The 27,051-nt window shown below is 46.5% G+C and overlaps 1 protein-coding gene across 1 annotated transcript; it reads right to left on the bottom strand.

Annotated features, from left to right (window-relative positions):
- Positions 1-570: 570 nt before the first annotated feature.
- Positions 571-26,438, bottom strand: KCTD20 (potassium channel tetramerization domain containing 20). The gene is made up of 8 exons (XM_084275945.1): positions 26,432-26,438; positions 8,731-8,930; positions 7,763-8,039; positions 6,822-6,924; positions 6,192-6,312; positions 5,013-5,210; positions 4,109-4,219; positions 571-3,211 (listed from the first exon to the last, which is right to left on the bottom strand). The coding sequence occupies exons 2-8, from the start codon at positions 8,879-8,881 to the stop codon at positions 2,919-2,921; spliced, it is 1,254 nt and encodes a 417-aa protein (XP_084132071.1). The 5' UTR covers positions 8,882-8,930; positions 26,432-26,438; the 3' UTR covers positions 571-2,918.
- Positions 26,439-27,051: the final 613 nt, after the last annotated feature.

The raw sequence follows: 27,051 nt of genomic DNA, 5'->3' as shown, positions 1-27,051 counted from the left end.
CTCTTCCATTGCCCCAGCTTTGCAACAGCTCCATGCAGGAGCCACAGTTCCTGTTACCACCTCAGTCATTCCCCCAAATTCCACCTATTCCAGACTCTTCCTGCTTTTCTCAAGCTTCCATCAAGCAAACCCTTGAACTCCATCCAAGGCTGAAGATGGAAATAAAAGCCAGACCTGCTCCAAAGCTGTTTTCTTCCAAAGACAGAAGAGAGCTCCTTCCACAGCACACTGACCAAAATAGCCCGAGGGCCTGTTACGGGTTCTGCATAGTTTGTGGGTTAAGCAGGGTTGTGTCATACCTGTGCTATGTGCTGCTTTTAGAACGTTGCTGCACACAGTTGGTGAGCTCTGCCCTCCTCTCAGTAGTAACATCTCTGTGCAGCTGCTGTGTGAGGTCCCTGCCAAAGCAACCAGCAACTCCAGTGTGATGCAAAAGTACTTCCAGAGATTCTGGGGTGACAAACCACAGGAGTTTATGAAGCAAGGAAACCAAACCTGACAATCTACCCCCTGCTCATTCTTCTTCTCCCCACTTACTATTTAAAAAAGCCAAACAAGCCACATGTAATTTATACTTTAATACAGAAACCATACAGCTGTAGGTCACACACACCACAGTTAACACTTCAGTAGAGCCAGAGTAAGACAAAACTTGATCTTTTACCTGAAGTAGGTGACCACAAGAGGAGGAGGAAAAGCAAACATACACTTGCTCAGCTGGGATTAGTGTTCCAGTGGAACTCACTCTACTAAAAATAAAATCCAAGAGTCAACTTCAGATACTTGGGAAAGCCAATAATCTACTGCTAACAATGGGCATGGGGACAGACACTGGGGGCTTGTTCTGGCTGAACATGGATCCCATAAGGTGCCGTTGGAGGCAGATGCTCGGCCTCTGATGCCTTGACACAGTCCTGCAGGGCAGCACTCAACAACCAGGTCCTTAGAGCAGAGCACGGGTGAACTCCAATCCCTGGTCAATCCCAAGACACATTTAAATGTACACTGCTGTAAAAATAAATACACACAGGAAAAAAACAGAATCCCAAGGGCCTGGGGACAAGCTCCATCATTGCTGGGGGGACAGTGTCACCACTGACTCTGCCTGACTCGTGGGAATGGCTTGTTACCAAGGCAAGTGATGGGTTTGGTCTGGCCCTTAGCCACAAGGTTCATGGTCCATGTGTCTTCCTTTCTCTACTACAAAAATAGAAATTTATCTAGAACAATAATGGAGAGTGCTTGCACACCAGCTCTGAGCAGACACTGAAGGACACTTCTCTCTACTGATCCAGGGACACCCAGGCAGGAGTTTTCAGAAGCTGGCAGGTGGACATGGGCATCTCAACCCCTGGGACTCTCAAAGTCCTGAAGCACTCTTGGAGATCTTACCATAGGCACTTATAAAAAGAAGAAAGATGTTTGCTGCACTTTTAAGAACAAAAACACTGCAAGAATGGAACCTGTATCCATATAAATGGGAAATAAATACATCAGCAAGTAGATGCCTTGGCAGAGATTCTGTTTCTCAAAATGACCCTCATAAACCTTCAGGAAAATTTGTGATTGATGTTGTCATATTAGTTACACTGAGAAAAGAACACAAACATCCTTGGTAGCCACAGAGTAACAAGTTATTCTTGATGCTAAGTCTGTCATACACTTTGCACACAGATGGAGCAGAATAAAAAATTGCTTGATGAAAACAAAGGATTAAACCTTCTAGGGGTGGACTGCTACCTACCTCTACTTTGCCAAGAAGGACCAGGTAACTCACTGCCTCAGCTTTACAGATTTCAACAGCAGCAACAAGAGAACTGACCTGAACTCAAACAGCTTTGCAAGGGAACTCTCTCCCTTTCTTTTTGACTGGGTCTCAGCTTGTCTTTGCACTAGCACCACATTTAAATATTCTGCTTTAGGTACATCAGACCCCTACAGAGCCAGCAGAGGCCATGGTTCTGTGAGGCCCGTTCTGGCTGACGTGCAGCTGGGTTGTGGCAGGACTGAACACACTGTGTGACCATCAGGTAAACTGTGCTGGGAGCTCCTCCAGTGGCTTTTTTGGCCTTAGCAGAGAGGATGGAGACGACAACTGAAAGTCTTTAGCATGCAGTCACCTCAGAAAGCTTCTTACTTCTACCAGGCTACTGAACACATTTACTCTGTTGTTAAAGTATCAGCTACAGTATCTTCTTTCTGTCATTTTCCTTCAGCATGATCTACTTGAATTTAACAGGCAACATCCCTAGAACCAGTGATTTCATCTTATGGAGAAACATATATGGGAAATTCCTGTGAAGATGCATATGCCTCCTATTAAACTAGTTCATCCTTCCCTAGAATGTCAGTACCACATGCTGGATGCAAAGCCAGGTGGCAGTGTAAACAGATTCCTCCACACTCAGGATTTTGCTTTCATTCCTCCACACTCAGGATTTTGCTGTCACAACTGTGCTACATTTCTGCTGGTTGATGAAAGAGCATCATCTGTCCTGCTTTGATGTTCGGTCCTTTGTAACTGGTTATCACGTAAGCAAAGCTAAGTGCCTAATGGAAGAGGAGAGCTTTGTCTTGACAGGCCCAGAATTTCCTCTCTCAAATGTCAAACATGACATCTCTAAATACTTCTGCTCTTCTAAAAGAAGTTTAGGTAAAATATTCAGCACCCACCAGTCTGGAAGCCTTTGTAGTAGAAACAAAGAGCATGATTTCTTTTTGTCTGAGGAGACATTGCTTTTGATTGCACAATTAAGACTATGGAGTGTGGCTCTTTAATAACATGCTTGAAATATGACAATGTAGTAAGAGCATGAAGGAGGATAAAGCACCTTGCAGGAGTCTGTGTTCCATCTTCTGGGATGAAACCACGCTGAGATCTTCCCACGTCAAGCAGGACTATCCCCCCTGAGCCAGGACTAATCTGGTAGATCGTTAACAGCCATTTGGGAGAACGGTGCATTTAGCCTGTCCAGTTCATCTACTTGTGGGGGGTGATGCATCAGAACCTCCTGGTCCTCTGAAACGTCGTCGCCCACAGTGACCAGGTTCGTCAGCGATTTGCTCCGCACGCACTGGAAGTCGACGTGACGGCTTTTGCCTTCCTCCTTTTCCCAGGACATCTGGATGAACGGCCGCTGGACGTAGTTGTAGATCACCTCTGAGCGGCCACCAGGCCTCCTCTTCACCTTCTCTTTACAGGTGGGATAGCCTGGAGACACAGAGACACAGAGACACAGTCAGCTGTACGCAGGGACAAGGGGATCCCAGAAGAACAGCCAGGCAGGAGTGACTATGGGGACAGGCAGAGCTTAATAAACAAATGCTCACATTGCTTTGTTCCCCCCAAAAAAGAAAGTGCAGCATTGTGTTGAGTCACCTTCCCTGGAAGTGTTTAAAAAAAAGGGGAGATGAGGTACTCAGGGATATGGTTTAGCTTAGGATGGGATTGGTTGGACTTTATGATCTTCAAAGGTCTTTTCAAACCTTGTGATTCTGTGAAGAACTTTTCCCCAGTGAGGGTGAGGGAGCCCTGGGACAGGCTGCCCAGGGGGTGTGGAGTCTCCTTCTCTGGAGAGATTCCAGCCCTGTCTGGACACCGACCTGTGTGCCCTGTCCTAGGGACCCTGCTTTGGCAGGGGGTTGGACCTGATGAGCTCTGGAGGCCCCTTCCAACCCCTACAGTCCTGTGAATCTGTGATAATACCAATGGCTGCACAGCACTAGCCATTTGGTGAACAAACATAGCTCCTAGAAAAATAAAACCCTCCCTGAACAGAGGGAGGTTAGAGAGTGTTTTGCTAAGGGAATGACTGGATTAGCAGGTGGAAGTGTTTGACTCCCCCTTCCTGTTTACTCGACCCTAAAGACAAAAGCCTTGTGGGTACATGCTATATCTCTCTCATTTTCCCCCAAACTTTTAAGCCTTCTGGCCAGTTTCAGTGTCACACAATACATGTGCATGAAGATGCCTGGATTCTACCAGCTTCATGAAAAGAAAAGCCTCATGAGACAGGGAGCATAACAGGAAACACCTCGAGTCCAGAGGAAACCTGGCTTTACAGAGTCACTTGGATTAGCATTTCCTTTCCTGAAGAACCCCCTTTACCTTCAATACCGATGCGGATGTTTTTCAGGCCCCGCTCCTTCAACACGGCCTTTGCAACATCGCGGTTCTCGATGTACTTGAAGAATCTGTACAGCTTGGAGCTGTAAAGGACTTGAGAAATAAAACAGGGATTAGAATTCTTCTCTCTGTTTTTGCCATGCTCAGCTGTGGGGGTGCCAAAAGGCAGGTCTGGTTTCCAAGAACTCCTTCAGGTGTCTGTTCCTGTCACTGGGATTAGCTGTGCTTCCTTGGTGAGAGGGTACATGCTAGACACGACCGTCTGGATGGAAGGGGTGGTGATGGGTGTGTAATGGAAAGTGTACCCACTCACTAGGGAGCCAGGAAAGGGCTGAGGGGGAGGCAGCAGAATCTCAGGAGGGAGCAGAATTTCTGAATACGGCAACAGGTTAAGGCTTTGCTAGGGCTGTTTCCCTCCCTGCCAGGCTCATGGCACTACTGCTGAAGAGCACAACTACACAGCCCATAAAGGCTGTTTCCACTATTCACACTATTTGTTTTAAGACAGTCATCTGAAACATTATAGCTCTTATATCTGACCCTTGTAGAGAGCTTAACACTACAGTAATGGCAGCTTTGCTAGTGCCATCTGATTAAATTCAGTCAGAATTTAAAGCTGGCCATGCCACATAGAACACAGACCTCCTCTATAGGCAGCAGAGTAAAGGAAAGGATGCAGCAAGTGCTGTCATTGCCAACGTCAGACCAAGCTCTAACTACCCAGGTAGCCTGCCTCTGGCAGCACTCAGCTCAGGAGGAACAGACAAACCAGAACCATCTCCTCCTGGAGGAAGCCTGCTGCCTGGACAACAGGCCCTTTCCTCATGGCCAGCTGTCTGGGTGTGTGCTCAGCACAGAGCCCCCAGTCCCTGTGTGCAGCTCTTACTCTGTGAGTACTCCTCTCCCATCGGAGGGGGATGATCTTCGTCCCAGTCCACAGTGTCTTCATCTGTCAGCACGACAATGTGGCACTCACGTTCCCCTTTCCTTGCACTGTCCACCATTATGGGCAGAATCAGCTCCTCCAGGTAGCTGTCAAACTGCTTGTGAGCACCATCGTTGGAGAGCTCGTGTAACAGAGCACCTAACGAGACAGAAATCGTATGAGGAGCTTCTGCACACACCAAGAAAATATGCCTCAGCTCCACACTTTCCAGACACATTTGAGAACACAGCCTCCTGCATTCTTCTGCAGACAAACTCCCTGACATATGTTCAGATTCATCAATAGTTCCCAGCTCCAGAACTGGCAAGATCACAAACAGGAGACTGGGTTTCAAATGGGATGCAAATTGCACTGTAGAACCATTCCCTTCCCATTAAAAAACCAACAGGGTCCAAAAATCAATACAGTGAAACAGCCATAGACTGATTAATTCCTTCATTATGATACTTAACTTGAATTTCCAGCAACAACCTCTGTCCTTTAAAGCACATTTTCTGCCTTCTCTGCAATCCCTCAGCAGAGGACAGGGTGGGAAACTCCACCCAAGGCCTGTGCTAGGACACCAAAGCCCCATTCCAGCACAGTGTCTTTCACTTTCATAGCTTTGCCTATGTTAGAAGTATAGGGGTTTTTTTTTCTTGCCAGCATGCCCATCAAAAAGCTGCTCCTAGTCAGATTCCTTCATGACTAGGAGCTCTCTACTACTTTGCAGCTTTGGTGTCTTCAGTTCCTGCTTTGCCCACCATCTGTCATCTTAAATTATTCACAATTCTCTGGTACATTTTAGATAGGAGCTATAACTGCTTTTAGCATTCATTTTGTTTGGCTGCTAACAGCAAGCTCTTCTCAGCCCCTGTTACAAGTGGAGACTAGAATTTTTACAGTTTCAAGTTGCTTTTTTGAGCCAGGTGTCTGTGTTCTGCAGGATTCAATCACCTCACTTTGGACTGATGTAGCAAGAAGGAAGCTGTTTAAATGCAATGCATGCACGAGTCCTAGGGAAGCTGATGCTGTCGTGCTTAAATTAAAGCACATGATTAAGAGCTGCACTGGAACGGGATCAGAGTGCTCTACACCATGCCAACCATCTCCTACGAGCTGATTTCTCTCTGTACTTACTTAAATCTTGACATTTGATTGTGTTGAAATCAAAGTTTATGCAGAGGTAATCACATGTGTCTCGAAGGTCTGGGATGGAAATCCCATCAGGGCAGTTAATGATTCCGGTTTTGTAATAATCCTGCAAGTAAAAGGATGGGTTTTGGTTGGAAAAATTAAGAATAGTTCAGACTGTGATAACTTTAAATTAGATCTTTGTGTTGTTAACCAACATTTGAGAGTTTCAGAAGCTATAAATAGTTCTGTGAACAGTAGAAAGAGCCCCGCTTGTCCAAGAATCCATGTCTCTCTGCAGGTCCTCTTGGGCCTGATAAACTCTGAGCTCCAATTAAAACTTTTCCCATGGCATAGGGTTTTGTAACACCCCATATGCAATATGAATTTATATCCACCATGAGGTCAGGGCACAGCTCAGGAACTACAATGGCACAGCACAAGAAAGGTAAAAGGCAACACACACAAGTATCTGAACCGTTGACTCATACCAAAGTCTCCTCTGATTAAAAAAAACCCAGAATGCAAAACAGGAATAAAAGGTTATGTCCCAGGGGGGGTGTAGCTGCCTGGAAGATGGTTTGGTTTTGCAATGTGACAAACAGCTTGTGATTTTTCAGGCTGGGAACATCTTACCAGCACAGTCCGGAACACCGCTGAGCTAATTCCTTCTGCGATTTCATATTCTCCCTTTTCATTCGGTCTGGTAAAGTTATATTCTCTTCCTGGTCCAAACATTCTGAACAGATAAAGAAAGAAACCTAAGTGCTCAAGTTATACTTAAACACACTCATTCCAGATACCAAGAGATACAGTGAGGTTAAACAAACCCAGCAGTGACACACATATACAGTAACTTGAAACCGAAGCGCAAATCTCTTACGTAGTAAATAAGCACAAGAGCTGGATCACCCAAGTCCTCCTACAGCTGGACTCTGTTGCTACAGCTACTGTACCATGTGGAACAAGCCACAGCTCAAAGGAATAGAGAGATATTCAACCCTGGGGCAGAAAACAGCAGGGCAATAAAGTCTTCTCACTAAGGCTGTGTGAGATAACTGCTGCACAACAACCTGGGCAAGGGTCAGTAACCCAGCAAAACCTGTCTCCCTCTGGTCAGAGGTGGGGGAAAGAGAAGGAACCCCAGAAAATGGGTGCTTCTTGTTGCATCAGTGGGCTCCAACCTTTGAGTTGCGTTACAGGGAGCTGAGTAACTTCTGTTTTGGGAGAGGATCGTAAGGTAACAGCAGAAGGGGGATGGAGCATTATCATTTTCCCCATTCTGGAAGGCAATTTATCAGCTGTGAACAGACACACTCCTTACAGGCAAGGCAAACACTTGGGGAGAAGGCAAAAACACCCCCTAAAAGTGCACATGGCTTGAAGGGAAAGGACTGAAGGGAGAAGATTATCTACCAACTCTCTTTACATCTGCTCTTGCCTTAAATGCCTCGCTCACAGCCAAGTTCTGAATGAGGTCAGTCTTGCTTCACTTGTGGGTACAGATGAGATCACAAAACAAACATCAGGGGTTTGTTACCCCTTGAGGTACCTTGGAAGTGGTGGAAATCACCCACCTTCCCAGCATAGTATCCGGGTGAGCAGTGAATATCTGTGGATTCACTGCGAAGCGCGTGCCATCCACCACAAGCGTCACCTTCTCCGGAGCCACTGTCTGTGAGCTGATGCTTGAAGATGTGCAGCATCCATGGCGTTCCTGGCTGTTAAAATACTCTGATTGTCTCTTATTTCCATCTTGGAAGTGACAGCTGTGAGTGTCTTCAGGAGCTGACAGCATGCTACTGATGTGGGGACTGGCTGGACAAGCAGTGTGCCGGCATTCAGGATCCAAACCTGAGAGACAAATGAGTATTGCAAGGACAGGATGTAATTTACTGAAAAACATCATTTTATAGTAGCACTTCCTACTCTAGGAACAAAACTGACTCATCCAATAACAAAAGATGTCAGTATACATCACTGGGAGGGTAATGCCACACGACAGAAAACCAGACTGCATTATAATTTTGAGCCAGCAGTTGGATTTTTGAACAATGATGCTTAAAACTCCTTGTTAAAGTGAGATGGATTCAGTGTGTAAAGAGCAGGAGCACAGGAATTAGACAGGACCAGAAGGACAGACACCTAACAACCGCTCTCAGAGGCTTTCTGGAGCAGAAGCACACACCATATGAGAGGTGCTTCAGGCCAGCAGTGCTTGATGCCTGGTCTGTGGTGGGCAGAGAGCTCTTCAGGACCAACCATCTAATTCCAGCTCATCTGTTCAGGCACAGACCAACAGCTCAGAAGCTGCAAGTTGACTGCCCAGGGCACAAACATGTGATGGCCTTGCCAAGACAGAAAGACCTGAACTAAACCCTGCTGTGGACTGCTGTCCTTTAGACCAGCCTGGCAAAGGCAGGGTACATACACCCCAGTGCAAACTGCCCTGGGATACTGGAATTGTTCCAAAACATAACACTCCTAAAAAAAAGAAAAATCTCTCACTTAAAAGGTGACTATAAGGTAAAGACATAATCTCTACCCTCAGTCCTGGGAACAGCAGCAGGGCTGTGACCTCCTAGCACCACGTTATTTTCTTCTGACTCATGGACTGCAACAGGTTTGTTTTCCACAGAGCAACTGGAGTCCAGATTTCTTGACCAGTCTGTGGCACCAGCACAGTTAACATTCATGCTGGGCCTCCGTGATGCGAGGAGCTGGTGGCGTTTCCTAAGAGAAGAGCTGGGAGAGAAAACACCAGGTTGTTAGTCTGGGAAGAAACTCCCAAGCAGTGAAGCTCCAATTCCTGTATCTGGTGCTGCAAGTGAAGTCCCTCAGGCTCAAAGGGCATTTCTTCAGGCTGGGCTTCAGAGGAACTTGGGATGCTAGGTGTACCCCTACTCTAGCTAGGAATAGGAAAGAAAGGGGGTTGAAAGTAACCAGGAGTCTATTTTTCCTATAAACTTTTCCTTTTATAAAAGTAAGCCTAAAGCCCCAGCCTGGTGCACGCTGCTTCAAACCAATGCCACTCAAATATTACTTCAGCACAGGCAGAGACATACCATCCATTGTTGCTGTTTGTCCATTTTACTCTCATGTAAGAGTCTTCTCCACCTTTCCTATCATTAGGACTTTCTTCACTCATGTCTTCTAACAGGTCTCTTGCTGTCTCTTTCCCTTATTCTGTCTTTGGCATATATTTTGTCCTGTTATTACCTTGGACAAGAAACAACTCTCCTTTCTTAGCTCTAAGTGTTTTCCTTTCACTCTCTCAAATATAAACCACCAATTTTCTCATTAATGAATTTGCCCAATTTCCCCCCTGCAGAACAATTGTCCTGTGTTTTTTTCTTGGCTGAATTAAGACTCCCAAGGCCTGTGGGTGCCATCTGTAAAGCAGGGCAGAACTCTGACATGGCTAAATGCGAAGCAGATAAAGCAGAGCACTAGTAAGACAACAAAATGCCAAATGAGAGCTGGCCAGCTCTCTGGTCCAGCCCTGCTGAGGATGAAAGCCTTAATGAGCAGTTCAGTGGTGGGTTTCAAGCCTGTTGCTATTGGCAGGCAGTGTAAGCATTTCATTCTTAATCAGAAATGTTAAAAAAAGCAATAGCAAATCCTTTCTCTCATTCCATGAAGCCAGTGCTAAGTTGCCAGCATTATTATAGCTGGGTATTTTTAGAAATATCTGTTGCTTATGCATCATGTGATACTCATCAGAAGGAAGAATTCTGGCAATGGCAAAAGCATGTGAAAAGCTGCCCTATTCATGCTTTTTTTCCCCTCCCCAAAGGCTCTGCCTGGCTGGCAGGAACACATGGAGCCCATGAGGGTCATCTTCATTCCAACAAACCATGGAGCATCACTACGTGGTGGGACATGGGGTGTGGAGCCCCCAGTATCTACACAGAAGACACCAACTGCCCCTACAACTTCAGGACAAACCTGCTATCCCAGGACTGATCTGTGTAGTGGAGCAAACACACACAATATGCAGAAGGTACTGTTTAAACCAAACCTAAATATGCAAACCTACATACTGGACAACACCTTGGAAGAAATAAAATCAATTCCAGAATTGACAATGTCAAGTGGAGCAACCAAAAGTGTACTGTTCCCCTATTTCCTACAGCCCACTGTAATTCCTGTGAGGAAATGGAGTTCAGGCAACAAGAATTGTGGTTTCCAGCCTTGTCCCCTCAATTCCATACAGGGAATTATACATTATGCTACATACTGTGCTTCTGCCCCTCTTGGCATGTCCAGATTCTACACATTAGGCGTCAGCAGAATTGTGGTAAATGAGTCAGGATTCCTTTAGCACATCTGGCTGGTACAATAAATATCCAAACTAGTCATTTAACATGACAAATATATCACAACCCAGTAGGGACACCAGTACATAAAGACTTCAGAAGGCCCTACTCATGCCTTACCAGCTTACAAATGTCCTGGTTTCCTTTCATGCCCAGGATCAAGGTGAACTACCCGTGGTGAGAATGAATAGCTATAAATAATAATTAGCACTGTTCATCTTCAAAGGTTTTTACAATTATTAACTGCTCATTGCTCCTAACAGCCCTGGGAAGCACTGCAGGGAAGTCATTTATGAGACAAAACAGGGACACAGAAAAAAATAAGGAGGGAATGTTCAGGACCAGCCAGAGTACCAGGCCCACCACGGGCACAGGCGTTAGTCTGACCTGGAGCACGTTCCTGCTCTCACTCCCTGGCAGGGCAGCAGCAATGGCTCTGTGGTTAACAGCACAAATACTAGCAGGTTACCATCTTCTTTTGAGGTCTGCTTCCACGCACGTTCCTGCCCTCTGCTAAGCATAAATGAGCTGGTACCACAGAATCCATCATGAGCAGTAAACAAGCACCCTGACACTCACTGCTCAGGAACTCTGTACGCTCAGGTCCTGAACACCAGGCAGGGACCAGCCTGCAGAGCACATGAAGGGTCGTGGCTTGTGGGCAGCTGGATACTGGGAACTGGGAACTCATGAATATCAAAATCCCATCATCACACTCAGCACTGAAGATCAGAAAGGCTCTTAAATAGGCTGTGATTTTATTTTATTTTTCATTAGAAAATCATTATCAAAGTCAAAATTCCCACCTGAGCCTGGCTGTTGGGTCTGCCTGGATCAGGCTACAGGTCCCCTCCTCCCTCCAGAACATGGCAATGTTAAGAATGAGCTGTGCAATGGCACAAGCATCTCTGTTCTCCAAACCACGTGTTGAAAGCCATGGTAAAGCCATCTTTATTTAAACTTGTTTAGAGCCAACACTTTTGTGGAGGGAAAACTATACAGAAGTGATACTTTTGTTTTCTTTAACACAACCTGGAAACAATTTAGCAATGCAGCTCTGGCACAAACAATTTCTATCATAAACCTTTTGCAGAGATGAAGATTCTTGTTCTACCCAGTTCTTAAAGAAGGAAGTGTACTGCAACCTAAGCTCAGCACATCACCCCTCCCCACGCTCAGGAAGCTGCAGCCCATCCAAACCCACTTCCCAAGGTACACACTTCTCACCCAGCTGCTGGAAGGAGCTGAATGGCCTGACCTGTACAGCCCAACCTAAACAGCACAGAGGGGATGGAAACACAAACACAGCCACAGGTCCAGCAGAGAAAACCCATGCAGATGCAGGGCATTCAGTTAGGCAAAAGATAACAAAATCATCACTACAGACTTGCTGGCTTCCTTCTACTACAGTACTCACACTTCATCCTCACCACTGTTTTTTTAGAGCCATTATAAAATCACTGCTGCATCAGGTTAGCAGAACTTCACAGGGACTTCAAGGAAACATCACGTAGAGCTGAGCTGCCACGTTGTGTTAAGAAGTAAAAGCCCTTTTACTGGAACATCCGACAGGTTGGGTGCTGCTTCACTGTCACCTGCTGTGACAAGATGCAAGTCATGGGAGGGTAAGAATAGTCTGAGTGAGTAACCTCACTTCATTCGCCCTGCGAACGGCCAAGAACCACCAGCACAGAGTGAATCAGGTGTTCAGCAATCTCCCAGCCTTCCCAAGCCACAGCGTAACCACCACGGCTTAAATAAAACCCCAAACAACTCATTTTTGAGGTGACAACGCTCCTTTAAGTCTGCACAAAAACATTCCCAGGGACAATTACTCTCAGCAACATGAGCAAGCAGGAAACGTGCACAGGCAGGGTGTGCCTGCCCCAACTCTCCAGCCTGCTGCTCCAGAACATGAGGGGTTTCTAATAGAATTGCAAGCCTTTCACAAAAAAAATTCAGCCTCCCCTTAATTTCTTAAAGCATATCCTTGGAACATGGCAACAGTTTCTCTGAATAGAAAAGCAGAGAAAGAAATTAGCAACGACTGAACTGCTCCTTGGGAGAGGAAAAGGGAAATCTCATGGGCAGGAGATAAATAGTATGAAGGAGGAATGCGTAAGGATTAGTGTATCAGTATAGGGTATGTCTAAACCACATTGGGGGTGAAGCAGAGACATACCCAGCCAGGAGAGGCTTTGCTGTGCCTGTGTGGATTTGTCAGTCTGAGGGCAGATGGAGTCTAGTGGTATCAGTCCTGAACCACACTGAGGTAGTAAACCTGACTGACCTCATGTAGCTACTCCCATTCACTGCCTCTCTGTTGGTCTGCTCGTGTGCACCCTATGGAATTTGGTTAAGTAAAAAAAAGCAGCAATTCAACTGGCTAGGAAAAAATATGGTCTTGGTAAATAGGCAGCAATCCAACTTTTTAATTTCCAGAAAATCTACTTGCTGTTGATGGTTAGATACACACCTTCCTGGAAAGAGGGAGGAAGAGGGGAAAAGACTGCTTGTCAGTTCAGTGGCAATAAAAATTCCCCAGTTGCAGGGAAGCATTCCAGAGTGTGCAGAGGGAGAGTAATCCAACTGTTAGGAAGGTAAAAGTAAAACTTTCTGCTCTAGTAAAGACTGAGAAGAGATCTGGGGTCTTGTTCTGTGAAATGAGGGAAAGCTGCTGCAAACAGCAGGTTTGAATTGGCATGAACGAGACTGGGGTCAAAGCCCAGGAACTGTGGCCTCAGGTTCTGTTCATTCCCACATCTGGAACTTGGAAGTCCATGAAGATTTAAAAAATAAAATGGAGAAAGTACAGAAAGGGAACAGAAGGGCACTGGAAAAAAACCTGCCCGGCTGTGTCTGCTCTGATCTCGACTGAACTGCCCATCTCAGGCTCTGCTTTGTTCCCTTCTGCATTCCCAGAGGGAAAGAGGGAATCATTAGGAAAGTGGAATAGACAAAATATGTATAAAACTTGCCTTTTAAAACACACCTCCAGTGTAAATGATATAAAACTCCTTTAGAGTTTAACAAGAAGCCAGCGTTCCTTTTACAAGTCCCTTGGAACAAGCACAAGCCTATTGGCTTTGAACTGAAAAATAACAGCAAAGTGATGGGCTCACACTGTCAGCACCACACAGCTGATGTGAGAACCAAGCCACCTCTAAAGCAATGACACATCCTGCTTTTAAACCCTGCTCATGGTCAAATTCTACAGTCTTTAAACATTTTAAGATTCAGAAGGTCTCATTAATTAGCAGGGTTTTTTAGGGGGTTTTTAAGGACTTTTTTCAGTTATCAAGAACTAATCTGGCTCTTCACTTCCTACGCCTCTTTTTAGCATAAAACAAGTTTTACTCTTCTTCCAGAAGGTGAAGGCCATGCATGGTGCCACAGAAGTGGGGAAGTGGGTGTCATCAGGATGCTCTGGGCAAGCCTGCATCCTAGGACAAGGGACTGAGCCCCAGGCACTGCCCTGCATGGCCAAATCAAACGAGGGATGCTCAAGGCAAGGAAAGATTTGGCAGGTCTGAGGCTGGAACCTGTAGATATGCCTGTACCACAGAGAACAGCATAAAAATCCATTCACCCAGATTGCATCAGATAGGAAGCCTGCATGGAGCCTTTAAAGTGCTTTTCTCTTGCCTACTAATGATCCTCACTTCATTTTCTGCTATAGACAGGGTCATAACTAGACAATAAAAGGGTGATTTATGGGCTGAACTAGCACAGGCACGTTACAAAAGGCTCTTTCCCTTGTTATGAAATTATCAATATACACTGGATTCATTTTCTATCTGGCTTTGAATTATAAATGGAAAATAATGCCCAGGAGGACTGATGCAATGCAGGACAGCCTGAGAATTCTGGCACGGGACAGCAAGAAGGCTGATGAAATGCTGGATTGTTTCCCCCTATTCTGTGCATAGTGCTTCAGTGTTTGCACAGTCTACAGACTTACTGCCTGAGTCTTAACAAGAATCCACTGTTTCTTGTTAATGGTTTAACACTGCACATCCCCACCTTGATTTATGACCCACAGTGCACTAGATTCTTCCATAACTACGCCTGGTTTAGGTGCTGAAAGCACTGACCCACACTGCTGCCCCACACTGCCAGCATCACTTCTGCCAGCCTACACTCCCCAAGACTAACAACCTGCTGAAGACTTATTGATCTTTATTGACTTGAAGTAACTTTCCCAAAATAGGCAAGTTATACTGTGGCAGCCTGACCAGTGGGAGCGGATGAGTGCATCCCATAATGTCCTACCACTGGGTGTCTCAGGAGGGAACAGCATTTCTGAATATGGCAACAGGTTAAGGCTTTGCTAGGGCTGCTTCCCTCCCTGCCAGGCTCATGGCACTACTGCTGAAGAGCACAACTACACAACCCATAAAGGCTGTTTCCACTATTCACACTATTTGTTTTAAGACAGTCATCTGAAACATTACAGCTCTTATATCTGACTCTTGTAAAGAGCCTAACACTACAGTAATGGCAGCTTTGCTAGTGCCATCTAATTAAATTCAGTCAGAATTTAAAGCTGGCCATGCCATATAGAACACAGACCTCCTCTACAGGCAGAGGGATGCAGTATGCATCAGGGTAAGGGGAAAAGCCCTGGTGAAAGATGAGCTGTTGTAGGATCATCTCCTCTAGAGACTGAAAAAACAAACATTCCCCTCCTCAAATACAGAATACTGAGCTAAATAAACTTTTAAGCCAGGTGACACTATGAGTTACATTTTGTTTTCACCTGTATTAGATTAAGCTAAAAATCCTTATGTAAAAAATCTTCAATAGAAGCAGTAACAACAGGTAAGAGCTTTGCCCTGGATTCTGTTTCACCATTTTCTACAAAACTACTCCCAAAGCTTCTAGAAAAAGACAAAGCACTGAAGCAAGACCTACCATAGCCCTTTAGATTTCAAATTGCTGTTTTCTCTCTCATCTTCAGCAGCCAAATGCCCGCCAATTTCTACATCTACACAAGAAGCCAAACTTCTTGATTATAAGTGATACAAAAAAGCATAAAGGCAATAATATTTCTGCTAAGACCCCAGCCCCAACTCTGACCTACCTGCAGCAATCTGAACTTCTGAACAGAAATAATCACCCACATTTCCTACTGTAACTCTGGAGCAAACCCCCTGCCAAGCACCCCCTCCCAAACCACACAGCTCCTTACTTACTGGCGGCTCATATGTCCTCAGTGCTACCAGCACCAATACCCTGAACTCCTGCTGTAGTAGAGGGAAGCACTAAGCCACAGCAAAGCTCCAGAGTTTAAACTGTTTGTGCAGCACTGGTCACTCCCCCAAAGCCCAGATGTCTGATTCATGTAAATATTTCAGTTTAAGAGTCCCATGCGTGGTGTCCCCTGAGCTGATTCATGAAAAGTTTGAATATAACGATCTGGAACAAAGCTTTATTTTAACCCTCCTGTTTTCAGCAAACCCCCTGCCCCCCAGTTCTCTGCCCCCAGCTTCCTGGTTCAGGCTGGTAGAAGAGGCATTAAACCCTTGATGCTGCATGGTTAAGAACACTCCTGTCACTCCTCTGTCACACATCCCTTATGCAGGCAGAAAGGAATTAATTCTGAAGTTCTGAATATACACATAACCACGTGCATATGGGTTATTGAGTCCAGAAGACCCTGGATTTGGGTGCAGTGACTGAGGATAAGATCAGGTATTTTGCTAGGTCATTGCCCACAAGATGCATCGCTGAAGAGCCCCAGTAAAAAGCACCACCTCCTCTCTGTGCCTATGCACTGCAGAAGCCTCCTGGAAACGCTTCCATCTATCAGTTCAGACATTAAATCAATCTAGTTTGTCATTTTTAATCCTTTCCTGAGATGTATCTGGATTGCTCAGCGACTGCTCCAAGTGCAGTTTCACACAGCATCAGTAACCACCCAACACCATCACGAACAAACAGCTTTTACTGCAATGGAACTCGAGGATGGAAGAACTCCTTTCATCCTGACTCATGCCAGTGACAAAGCATACACACTGACAAGTTTTAAAGGCTGATCGTGGCATAGCACCTGGGTAATGAAAGATGCCTTAAGAGATATCTTACTTAAAACCCAACCAATTGATCCAGCTTAATAGAAGTTGTCACTAATTCACTAACACATTCGTACTGTGTGTACAACATATTGCAAGCAATTCTTATTGCATTTGGTTTAGGGGCAAGCTTTTAATTCTTTAATGTCCAATGATCTGGTCTGTCCAGATAGAGGTGCCATAAGGGAATTTTGGAGGGGTGAAAAGAGCAACAGACTCATCATGAACACGTATTATCCTACACCATCCAGATCTATGAAACTCCACACAGAGCATACAGTGCAATCAGGGCACTTTCAAAGCAGGCAGAAGGGCATTCACCCCAAAAAACAGCAAGAGGAGACAGCAGGGTACAAATTTACCCTTCAGCTCACACTTGAGGGGTTGAACACACCAGAACCCCCTCCTGTCTCCTTCACCACAGCAGCCATAGGAGAGCCAGAGACCACAGACAGCGTTTCAACCCACAACACAGGGTCCCAACACCCAGTAGCACCATATAGGATAAACCACCCTATTTGCCTTTGGCACAGCAACTAGCCAGCATGGATCCTCCTGGGACAAGGACCAGTGTACTCTGAAATACACAGCAGTTTTTATACAAGTGGATTGTTTCACAGCAGAACACAGGCAGAAAGATTTTTCAGACTAAAAATTCTTCTCCTCTCTTCCTGAGCTTTTAGTTCCCTATACAAACCTCTGCTGAAGTTTCACCCACAGCAAAAAAAAAAACAAACCACCTACTTGCTCTGACTCTTATTTTAGAAAGGCTGTGAGCAGCCTAAACTCCACCTTCCTTCTCTGGAAGGGATCCCAACAAGTAACTGCTAACTCATTCCCAGCTCATCTGCTACAACTCCAACTGCCATTCATTTTTAACCAATGACACGGCAGCAACTTGTAAAACTAACAATAGATGGCAGGTTTTTCAAAGTTGAAGGCAGTTGCAGTAGCTGTTCACCAAAGAGATTTCAGAAGAACACAGAAAGAAACCCAGCCCAACCAACTAGGGAAGCTGTGTGCTGATTAATGAGACAATTAAATTTGAAAGTAAATATTCTAGTTATGAAAAAAAGCAGAGCTCAGTGCTTACTGATGGGCCTGAGCTCTGATCTGCCTACAGACCCCCTGGCTTGGATTCGGGGCCTGGAGGAGAGCTGTGAAAGTGGGGTGGGACTGGGATTGAAGGCCCAGCGGCAGTTCATGTCCAGTGTGGAAGCGCAAGGGAGGCCTTGGCAAAACTCAAGTGTCAGAGCACAGCACAGGAGATCTTCACCCAGGATGGGACCCCTGCCAGGGGAACTGCTTGACAGCCCACCAAGCATTGCTGGATCTCACCAGGACAGTGACTGGAAGCCAGTTCAGCTAAAGGCATTAAAGGTACAGCCGTGCTGTTCAGCCGCAGGGCTGAGCTACTCCTGGTGAGCAGGGAGGGACTATCAGCTCTGCCTGTGGAAGTGACACAGTTCCCCCAAACAAGCAAGGTGTTTAATTCATGGCAAGATACAGACAACAGGAAAAAGCAAAACAAACACAAGGCCGACCCTTCCCAGTGCAGGATCATTAGTAATGCAAGTAATACTAGAGCAATCTGAAACCAAAACAGGCCCAGGAGTTTTATTTAGCACTGCAGCTCTCCAGGAAAGCACATCTTGCTTTATTTTTAGGGAGGCAAGAGCAGGGGCTAAACTTTCAGCGAGGTAAAGCCATCTATTAGCACTCTGTCAATTTATGTCAGCAGAGAACTTGATACCTTGTTTTCAAGAGCTGAAAAACATCTTGCTGGAGATTTCAAAATAACTAAGGTTTAGATGGTACATTGGCAAGGCACCCCTGGCTTTGTTTACATGTCTGGATAAATATTTTACATGTCAAGCATAGTTCTAACACTTTCTAAGAATATTCTGTTACATTCTTTCTTATGTGACTAATAAATCCTTTCGCAAAAATATTTGGCTAGTGTCATGTTGCAGCAGAATTAGCCAGGAACTGTAGTCATATTGTGTGGAAGCTTAAAAAAAGAAGGGAAAATGCCACCAAGAAAAATAAGGAATTGAAAAAGCAGAGATACCTATTTCAATACACATAATGAGGTGTTGGTGCAGAGGAAAGGTGCCCATTTGGGCACGGAATAAGCTCGCTCTTGGAAGTGGAAAGTTCTAAAATTGAAGTGTATTCTAGAACAGTCCACTCCAGCTCGTGTGACAAGCAACCCACCCATCAATCCCCAAGGAAAAATTGCTGCTGGCTTTGTGAGTGTTTCTCTCAAAGACAACAAGCAAAAGAAAGGCAAGGATTTTAAAAGTGTGTTTGTTTCAAGGAAACGGTCTTCAAAGTTTGTCCTTGTGAGGAACATTCAGCTCCTCTGCTGAATAATCCAAGAGATTCACAAATAAAGTAGCATATTCCTCTAGCAGAGCTTAGGCATGATTTTAATGAATCCTTAAGATGATAGGTCTTACTGCAGAGGCTGCTAATTATAGGGTCTATTAATGTACAAAGCAGCTCTCTTTACCCTAGGATTTCAAGTCAATCCCAATGAGAGGTGACCAAAACCATGACATTTTAGAGCTCTTAAGGTGGACTCCATGAAAGGAGTTTGCTGTTTGCAACCTGGCTGTCAGGTAGGCACTTAGAAGAAACCACCAGCACTAAGTGAACCTCTCAGTGGTAAACCTGGACCAAGACTCACATGGGCAGAAGTCTCAGCACACTCCACACCAGTGGGGAAACACTTCTTCCAGCACAGTCTGTGGGACACTGACAGGGCAGCATGAGGATGCTGGTGTGCTCATTGTCAGGGCTCCAGCTGCTCTGGGGATAAGTAAAAGCTTTAAGTCTCACAGCTGTCAATCTGGCTGGCCTAAGTTCACAGGAGGCTTTGTTCTGAATTGTTATTTTTAATTCAGCTGTGACAGTCTCCTAATTAAAGATAGCATTAAGTATCTGCAGCACAGGGTGAGAGACTGGAGAAGTCTGTTTTCTGCATTAATAATAGCTTCACCTCTCAGAAATGCAACAATCCCAGAGTGGTGAAATGGCATTTCCCATAGCTGTCCACACCACCTTCACAACGGTCTAGGAATGACTTCACAGCAGAAAGTGAAGACAGGCACAGATGCCACAGCATATTAACTAATTTTCTGAAAACAATCAAGAGTTTCCAAAGGAGCTTTTAAAAGGAGAGGCTCACCCCATTATCTTGGCAGAGAACATTTTGTAATAGGGATGTTTGGCAGGGTACCATTTAAACACAGCACAGTCCTAATGCACTAAGCTCTCCACAGCTTTTTAATTATCAGTAAACAGAAATGCAGTTTCCCCCTTGCTCAGCCAGCTCTGGGTAGCCACATCACTAGCCTGACTTCCCTCCAGCATCCTGCACAGCACACTGAAAGCTAACCATCTCAACCCAACTGGGTATCACTGCTTCTCCAAACTGCACAGAACGTGTTTCCTCAACATCCATCACTCATTCAGGTCCTTCCAAGAGAGCTACACCACACAGCCCTGCCAGGGGATGATCATCCCCAGCAGCTGGGGGGTAATGATGCAAAACTGAGTCACAGCAACCTGTTTGAATCACTCAGCAGCAGCCAGAACAGCACGTCTGACCACAGCCTCTCCTGTACATCTGGAAATGGACAGGCTGCTGCAGGGAGAGGGGGACACACACATGCTCAGACCCCCCTATAGGATCCAAAATGGGGGGGATGGTGAGACTGCTCCTCTCCCACCTGCTGCTCACACATGCCCAAGAAATACACATGATCAGTATTTTTCTCCATTAGTGCAGCATCCAAATTAATGGCTTTTGATCAGACTTGAAGTGAAGGTTTTAAATTGCTGTGGAACAGAGCTTAATCCAGGTAATAAACAGCATTAAGGGGGAAAGCTGAAACCTGCCCAGTCCAAAAATGACTCAAGCACTAGCTAAGATATCCATTCTTACAGTGGGTATCAGAAAGCTGTGGAAATTAACAAAACCTTAAGATTTTGAGGTGCTTTATGTTAGAAAAAAACCATTTCACAAATATACCTGACTGATCCTGATTTGAAGATCACTGAGTAATCTTATGATTTTTCATATTTGCAACTTGGTCTCTGAAAGGAAATAACTTAGTAGGTCCTGTAGAAGAAAAAAAAAAAAAAGATTGTGCTCATGTATATTAAACTCCATAGATTTAATAAAGCAAATTGTAACAGCAGATCAGCCTTTCCTGAATTTCTAACAATCTGTATTTCTCTTCTGATCCTTAGCTAGGCTCCCAAACAAAGCTACAAGGAATAAGGCAAGGTTTTTGAAAACCTCCAAAGACTCCTTACCTCATACATGCAGTAGAGTCTTCTACAAATACAGTCTTAGGAAAAAGCCCTTTGCCATTTTACCCTCCCATCTCCTGAGCCGGGACCAGTTACTGACACCTGACAAAGAGCAGTGCTCTCAAAAAGCCTTAGGTGACAAGGAGGTTTGGAAGTGTCTGCCAGCACGTTTATGTCAATGGATTAGGGGAATCATTCATAACTAACTGCTACAGCAGATAACATTCCAGGCAGATGTAACCTTTCCTGTCACTAGAGATTATGTAACAGCAGGATTGTTAATCCACTCACCCAGAGGAAGAAGAAATTAGTCAGCTTTCACAAGGGTTACAGCTTCCTTACTCTGTTTTCCTCTCTTATTTGTTGCAGTTATGATTAACTAGCAGATGATATTAACTGCATATGAACTGGAAGACTTGTAAAATCCACTCTGCTACCTTCCAGTGCTACTCCAAACCTTGCTGCTGCAACTCAGTGGCTGGGAACAGTTTCTCTTCCTGCCTTCTTCATTCCTTTGTGGACCTTTCACTCCAGTTTCTCCAAGCTACCAGACACCCCAATGAGACCTACAGTCATCCAAGTTATAAAATAGAGAGAAATGCCATCAGTGATCATTAAACTGAGAAAAAATTCACTAGAGTTGAGGCACATGCTTAAACCAGACCATTAGCAGGACATCCTACAGGTGGACTCACAGATTAGTTTCAGGCAGCATCACCTTCTGGTGCCCCAGCAAAGTGAGCCCTGGGGTTGGGCTCCAAGAGACCTGACTACACTTTCTAGACCCAGAATTACTTTTTACTGAGGAAAGCCTTCATTTTATTAAACACAGCCTCACTATTTTTGCCTGCCTAGCCTGTTTTGCAAAGCTATGTTGCCCAAACCTCACACACAAGCAGCATTACCAGGCAGCAGCAATCTCTAATGACTATACACCATCTCTGCTGCTGCCACAGGACTTGCACGTCTGCACCACTCTGTTGTGATAAGCACAAGGTCCAGTTGTGTTATCTTTGTGGCTGCCAAGCTCTACTTCCTTCTGAGAAGTCTCAAATTCGATGGACTAAACTACTACATCCCAACATATGGGTCAGGAGAGCTAGTTATTAGTTACATTTATTTCCCTGTTCTTCCAACATGTGCCTGTGCCCCTGAAAGCATGACTAACCCATTTTAATCTATATTATTTGTCCACAAATTGCAAAGGCAAGCCTGACACACAGCTGTGCTCTCATTTCTCTATCTCTGTTCAAGTTCCCTCAGCCCTGGTTTTTTGCTTCTTGTGACTATCCCAGTATTGGATCCCTGGCAGTTTTGTATTCTCAGAGTAAGCTGCTGACTAGTTTTCCAGTCACTCTGACAGGGGGATACCTGTGACCTGTTCCCATTTACACTATGAGTGTATTTCTGTGTTCAGCAGCAAAGCTGATGCCACACTTGGGAGCAATCAGTGGATCAACACCATTTTTAATAGCTGCACATAACAAATTTGAGGTTGTTCTGAGGGCAAAACCCAGGGAAAGAACAATCCCTGCTATCACAGACAAAATTACTGGCTGTTGAACTTCAGTGATTACAGCCTGTGGTCAATGCCCCCTCTAAGACCAACAGCCATTGATTTTACTGATTTTATATCTGAAATTCAGGGCTGTGCTCCCAGACAAGCTGAGCTGAGAAACACACAGGCCAGCATACAGTCTGTGCTCAGGTCAGAGGACACATCACAAACCTGAACAAGAGGCAGGAGGAGAAACAGCTGATGAAGCGAGCCACAGGGAAGGCAGGTCCCAGTTACATCCAGCATCTGTAATTATCTCCCTGTAATAGACTCCTGAAACACACCCATGGGAAAGCCCACTTTGTTCTGCCTCTGTGGTTCTGCCACGTTACCACCCAGCCTAGTTTGGGCACCAGTTTGCTGCAGAGGAATTCCAGTCCCCAGTTCTGTAGGTACTTGCTAACAATGTCTTGGTAATAAGTCTCCCCCACTATTTCTAGACCTGAGATGACAGGACACATTCCTCATCTCTGCCCTCCTATTACAGACTCCCTCCCCCCCCAAAAAAGTATTTATTATGCTGTTTCCCTGGATAAGGGTTAAATTACCCTCTAATGAACTGAACCTCTAGCTAAATTTACTTTCTATTAAGCAGTTCATTAAAAAATCAGGAGATCCTTTAGACAGCTGAAGTGGCCTTTATCAGCAGGCACCAATTCAGCATTTTTCCTGTAAAGAAAGAGCTCATTATCTACTCACTCCTCTGGGATCTCTAAGCAGAACACAGCAGTCCCAGAGTCTGCTCCCAAGCTAAAATTTTAGGCTCACTTTGCACTCCTCAAATAAGATTTTACCTTTCTAGCAGGAGGAAGAATTCCAACACTGGCTTTGGAGAGAACACAGACTGCACAGGTACGTGCCATTTCAGCTCTGCAAGCCTCCTTTCAGAAGTTACTTGGCTGCTGAGTCTGCCTGTCCTCACACAGTGACTTTCCTAACAGGACTGCAACTTTGTGATGCAATTATTAATACAGAGCCACTACCACCTGCTGCTTGGCCAAGATCCCTTTGTGATCCCAGCTTCTGCCAAAAGAGGACAAAGGTGGTGTTAATTGCTGCACAGCACTGAAGGCTTATGGCAAATACATTACAAAGGGTGAAGTGTTGTTTACCTTTCTCCACACCCAAATTTTCTACTTAGGGGTTTTCAGGTGTTTCAAGTGGAGTTAATAGCACTGCTTTTAAATAATATTACACTCTGCTGCTTTTGACTGTGCTGCTCTACTGTGGGCTAAACGCTGGTCTGCCTGTCCTGGGTACAGGGTAGATGAGGTTGAGTGACAAACACATCCAAACACACCCCAAACTCTTTGCTGAAAGCATCAACTAATAAATCCAGATGTGATTCTGGCTCCTCATGACCTGTAAGGACAGGCTGGATCACCACACAAACACAGGTTACAATATCCTGAGAAGGCAGGAGGAGAGTGGTTATGAAACCTCTTGGATTTGGAGAAGGCAAGACTGAACATGCTGAATCACCTCAAGGAGACTGAGGCAAAATCAGAGTTGGGACCAAAACAGCTCAAGGAAGAGGGTTTCTCAATTCCAATGGTTAAAAATACTTTAGGGAAGGAAATAATGATTACTGCTGTGTATAGCTCAGGTAAGGCTGCCTCTGGAGCACAGAAGAGTAGAGTGTAACACCAAGGAGTTTTATACCCAACACATCCAACAAACCTGAATTCACATTCAGGTGTGTCTTTGATGACACCTTTCTGTCAGCACCAGTGATGAGACTCCCTGTTTCTGAGGCTGTGGAATTATTGTCTTGCCTTTTACTCAAGTAACTGTCAGAAAACCTTTACAGAACAAAACCCAAAACAACCCAACAAAACCCCCCAACAAACCCCAACCACTTTCCCTGCCTGTAGGTACATTCACTCTACATGAAACAGCTCAAATGCCTTTGCTAAAGCTTGTTTCTCACTGCTGTTGAACAGGACATATAAATATATATATAAAAAACCAGCTTGGTCCTTTTGACTACAGCTTCTTCCAGGCAGACACCTGCAGCTTGACTGCACTAACTGAAGTTCACTCAACTTTACACAGAGTAACTACCAAACAGAAAGCTCCCCCCCAAAAATAAACAGTGTGATTAATTCCTACCAGAAAGATCACTCTTTTTAAGCCCAAATCAAACAGAAAACTCATCCCTGACAACACTAGCAGCAAGAGATAGTACTGAGATTAAGTAGTACTTCATGAGCTGCAAATAAGTTTACCTTAAAGCAAACACCAGTTTAGCTAACCTGGCACACACTTATTTCCATGAAAGCCTAATTTATTCCAACATGTTTTTAATTGCTGTAAGATAGGCTGAAATAAGTCTGGACACAGTCTTTTGTAGAGGTTTCACTTCAGGTTTCACTTAGTTTACATAAACAGCTCCACTTCAACCATAAGCTCAGCGACAGCAGAGCCTCTGGTCTGGATGCCCTTACAGGAAACACAGACAATTGCACCAGCACAAGCAGCTGCTTTGTAAAAAGCACATTTCAGTTTGACACGAGTATGCAGAGACTGGAAACAGTGACAGCTTATTTATTTTAGTAAAGGGTGATGACTCCCTGAGCAAAACTGCTCCACTGCAATAACGGCACGTGGAAGCCCAGCCTGAAGAATAACAACTCTTCACAAGAAGCTTTACTCACAGACTCACCCACAGTTTTTGAGGCGAGTAATTAATTGTTTTGATGCTTACATCACTGAAAAATGCTTCTATGAACCGAGGGCAGAAGTATTTATAACCCTTCAGTCCATGTGACTGTCAGCAGCGCAGCCTCACAGTCTGGGCACAGGGGGGTAAACAAGGACACACCTCAAAAGGGAGAGCTGAGCCTTTCTCTTGATTCCTCAGACACAACCTCCTTCTGATTAACAGCTCGTGACTGCTGCTAACACCAGCGGGAATGAGCGTGACTTTGCAGGGAGGATAAGGCACACAGAGGGAACACAGGTGAATCTGCTGCCTCAAAGCCATACCCTACTGGTATCCTACAAGGATTTGTGCTTGCAGCAACCCTGGCAGAGTAATTCAAAGCATTCTCCTTCCAGAGGTGTGATCTCAGCCTCCTAGGGTTGTGCCCAAGACTCTTAGCATTATTATTACCCCTTCCCTGAAGGGCCTAAGGTCACTGAGAAGGCAGCAGGGAGAGAGCAGCAGAGACAGGGGAAGTCAGGACACAAAATGGTGCCTGCGAGCAGAGGCAGGCTGAGGTCTCGCCTACTGCATCCCTTGAGGGAAACAGCCCTTGGGAACTCCAGATCCCTTTCAAAGCACAGTGGGGCCAGAAAGGAGGGAGAAGAGGGCAGGCAGACTCAAGGCTAAAAACCCGGTTCACAGTGCACCAGCTCACACCCGCAGAACACGCGTAGGAGGGCGGCACGACCAACCAGCATCCTCAGAGTGGGGTGTTTCCTGCTGGTGACAAGCAGCAGCCTCACCAAAGGGCACTGGGCACAGCTCAGGCCCCGAGGCCTCCCACGCAGTGCCGGGGAAAGAGGGAACAGGCCAAAGATGCAGCCCCGGCCCCAGGGACAGCAGCCCCGGCCCTGAGCCAAACAGGCCCCGAACCCCCTCTCCGCAGGGCCCCTGGTTCTCCAAGGAGCCAGCGGGCAGAGGGAGGCACCCCCAGACCCCCAGAAAGGCGGACACCGCCCCACAGGCGCCCCCCAAAGCCCGTCCAGAGCGGAGCCCACCTGAACCCCCCAGGCATCCCCCTCAGCGCCCGCGGGGGCCGGGGAGGCCTCTCCCGAGCGCCCCGCCTTTCCCCAGAGCGCCCAGCGAACGAGGCCCCCTCACAGCACGGAGAAGGCCGGGAAGGCCCAAGAAGCCCCCCCAAGCCTCGCAGCGAGCCGGGAAGGACCCCAGACCCACTCCCAGCGCCGCAGAGACCCAGACAAGCCCCCCCCCAGGCCCCAAGAAGCGCAGGGAAAGGCCCCCAGGAGCCCTCAGGCCTCACTCACCGCGTCCCCGCCGAGGCCGCTCCCTTAGGCGGGCGGAGGGCGGAGTCCCGCCGCTAAGCCCCGCCCCGCCGCCGCCGCTACCCGATTGGTCCCGTCCTCCGAGCCGCTTGGCCAATGGGGGGGCTGAGGGAACGGCGGCTGCTGGGGGGGGGCGGAGCGTTGGCGCGCCGGTGCGCGCGGGGGGCTCGGTGCGTGCGGGGGGCTGCGCGGGGGTCGCTCCGCTCCGCTCCCCGTCTCGCCGGGGTCCCCCCCCGCCGCTCCCGGCCCTGCCTGGCCCCGCTGGTAGCAGCGCCGGCCCGTCCCGGCCGTGCCCGGTGGAGAAACCGGGATAAAGGGGGATAAACATGCGAGCTGCCGCCCCCCGCCCCCAGCGCGTCCCGGGACCCCTCCGCCCCGCTCCGGCAGCGCGTGTCCCCCCCCCGCCGCCCTGCCCAGGAGGGACAGCGGGACCCCCGGGAGAACGGGGATCCCCGGGGATACAGGGAAGCCCGGGCGGGATGGGGCATCCGGCGCTGTCCCGGTGCCGGTCCCGGCGGAGGTGGTGGTGGCAGTGGTCGTGGCGGAGGGGACGCAGGGCAACGGCACCGGGAGGCGAGAGGGGGTGACACGGCCCGTGGAGC

Source organism: Gallinula chloropus (assembly GCF_964237585.1).
Source record: "Gallinula chloropus genome assembly, chromosome: 27".
Classification (NCBI taxonomy): domain Eukaryota; kingdom Metazoa; phylum Chordata; class Aves; order Gruiformes; family Rallidae; genus Gallinula; species Gallinula chloropus.
This window is presented reverse-complemented; position numbering and strand designations above follow the sequence as displayed.

Excerpts from the sequence above, each read along its gene's own strand:
- KCTD20 (XM_084275945.1), bottom strand. The coding sequence starts at position 8,881 with ATGAATGTTAACTGTGCTGGTGCCACAGACTGGTCAAGAAATCTGGAC. Across the intron at positions 5,211-6,191 it reads AATCAAATGTCAAGATTTAA|GTGCTCTGTTACACGAGCTC; the intron begins GTAAGTACAGAG and ends CTGTCTCGTTAG. Across the intron at positions 4,220-5,012 it reads GGGAGAGGAGTACTCACAGA|TCCTTTACAGCTCCAAGCTG; the intron begins GTAAGAGCTGCA and ends TTATTTCTCAAG.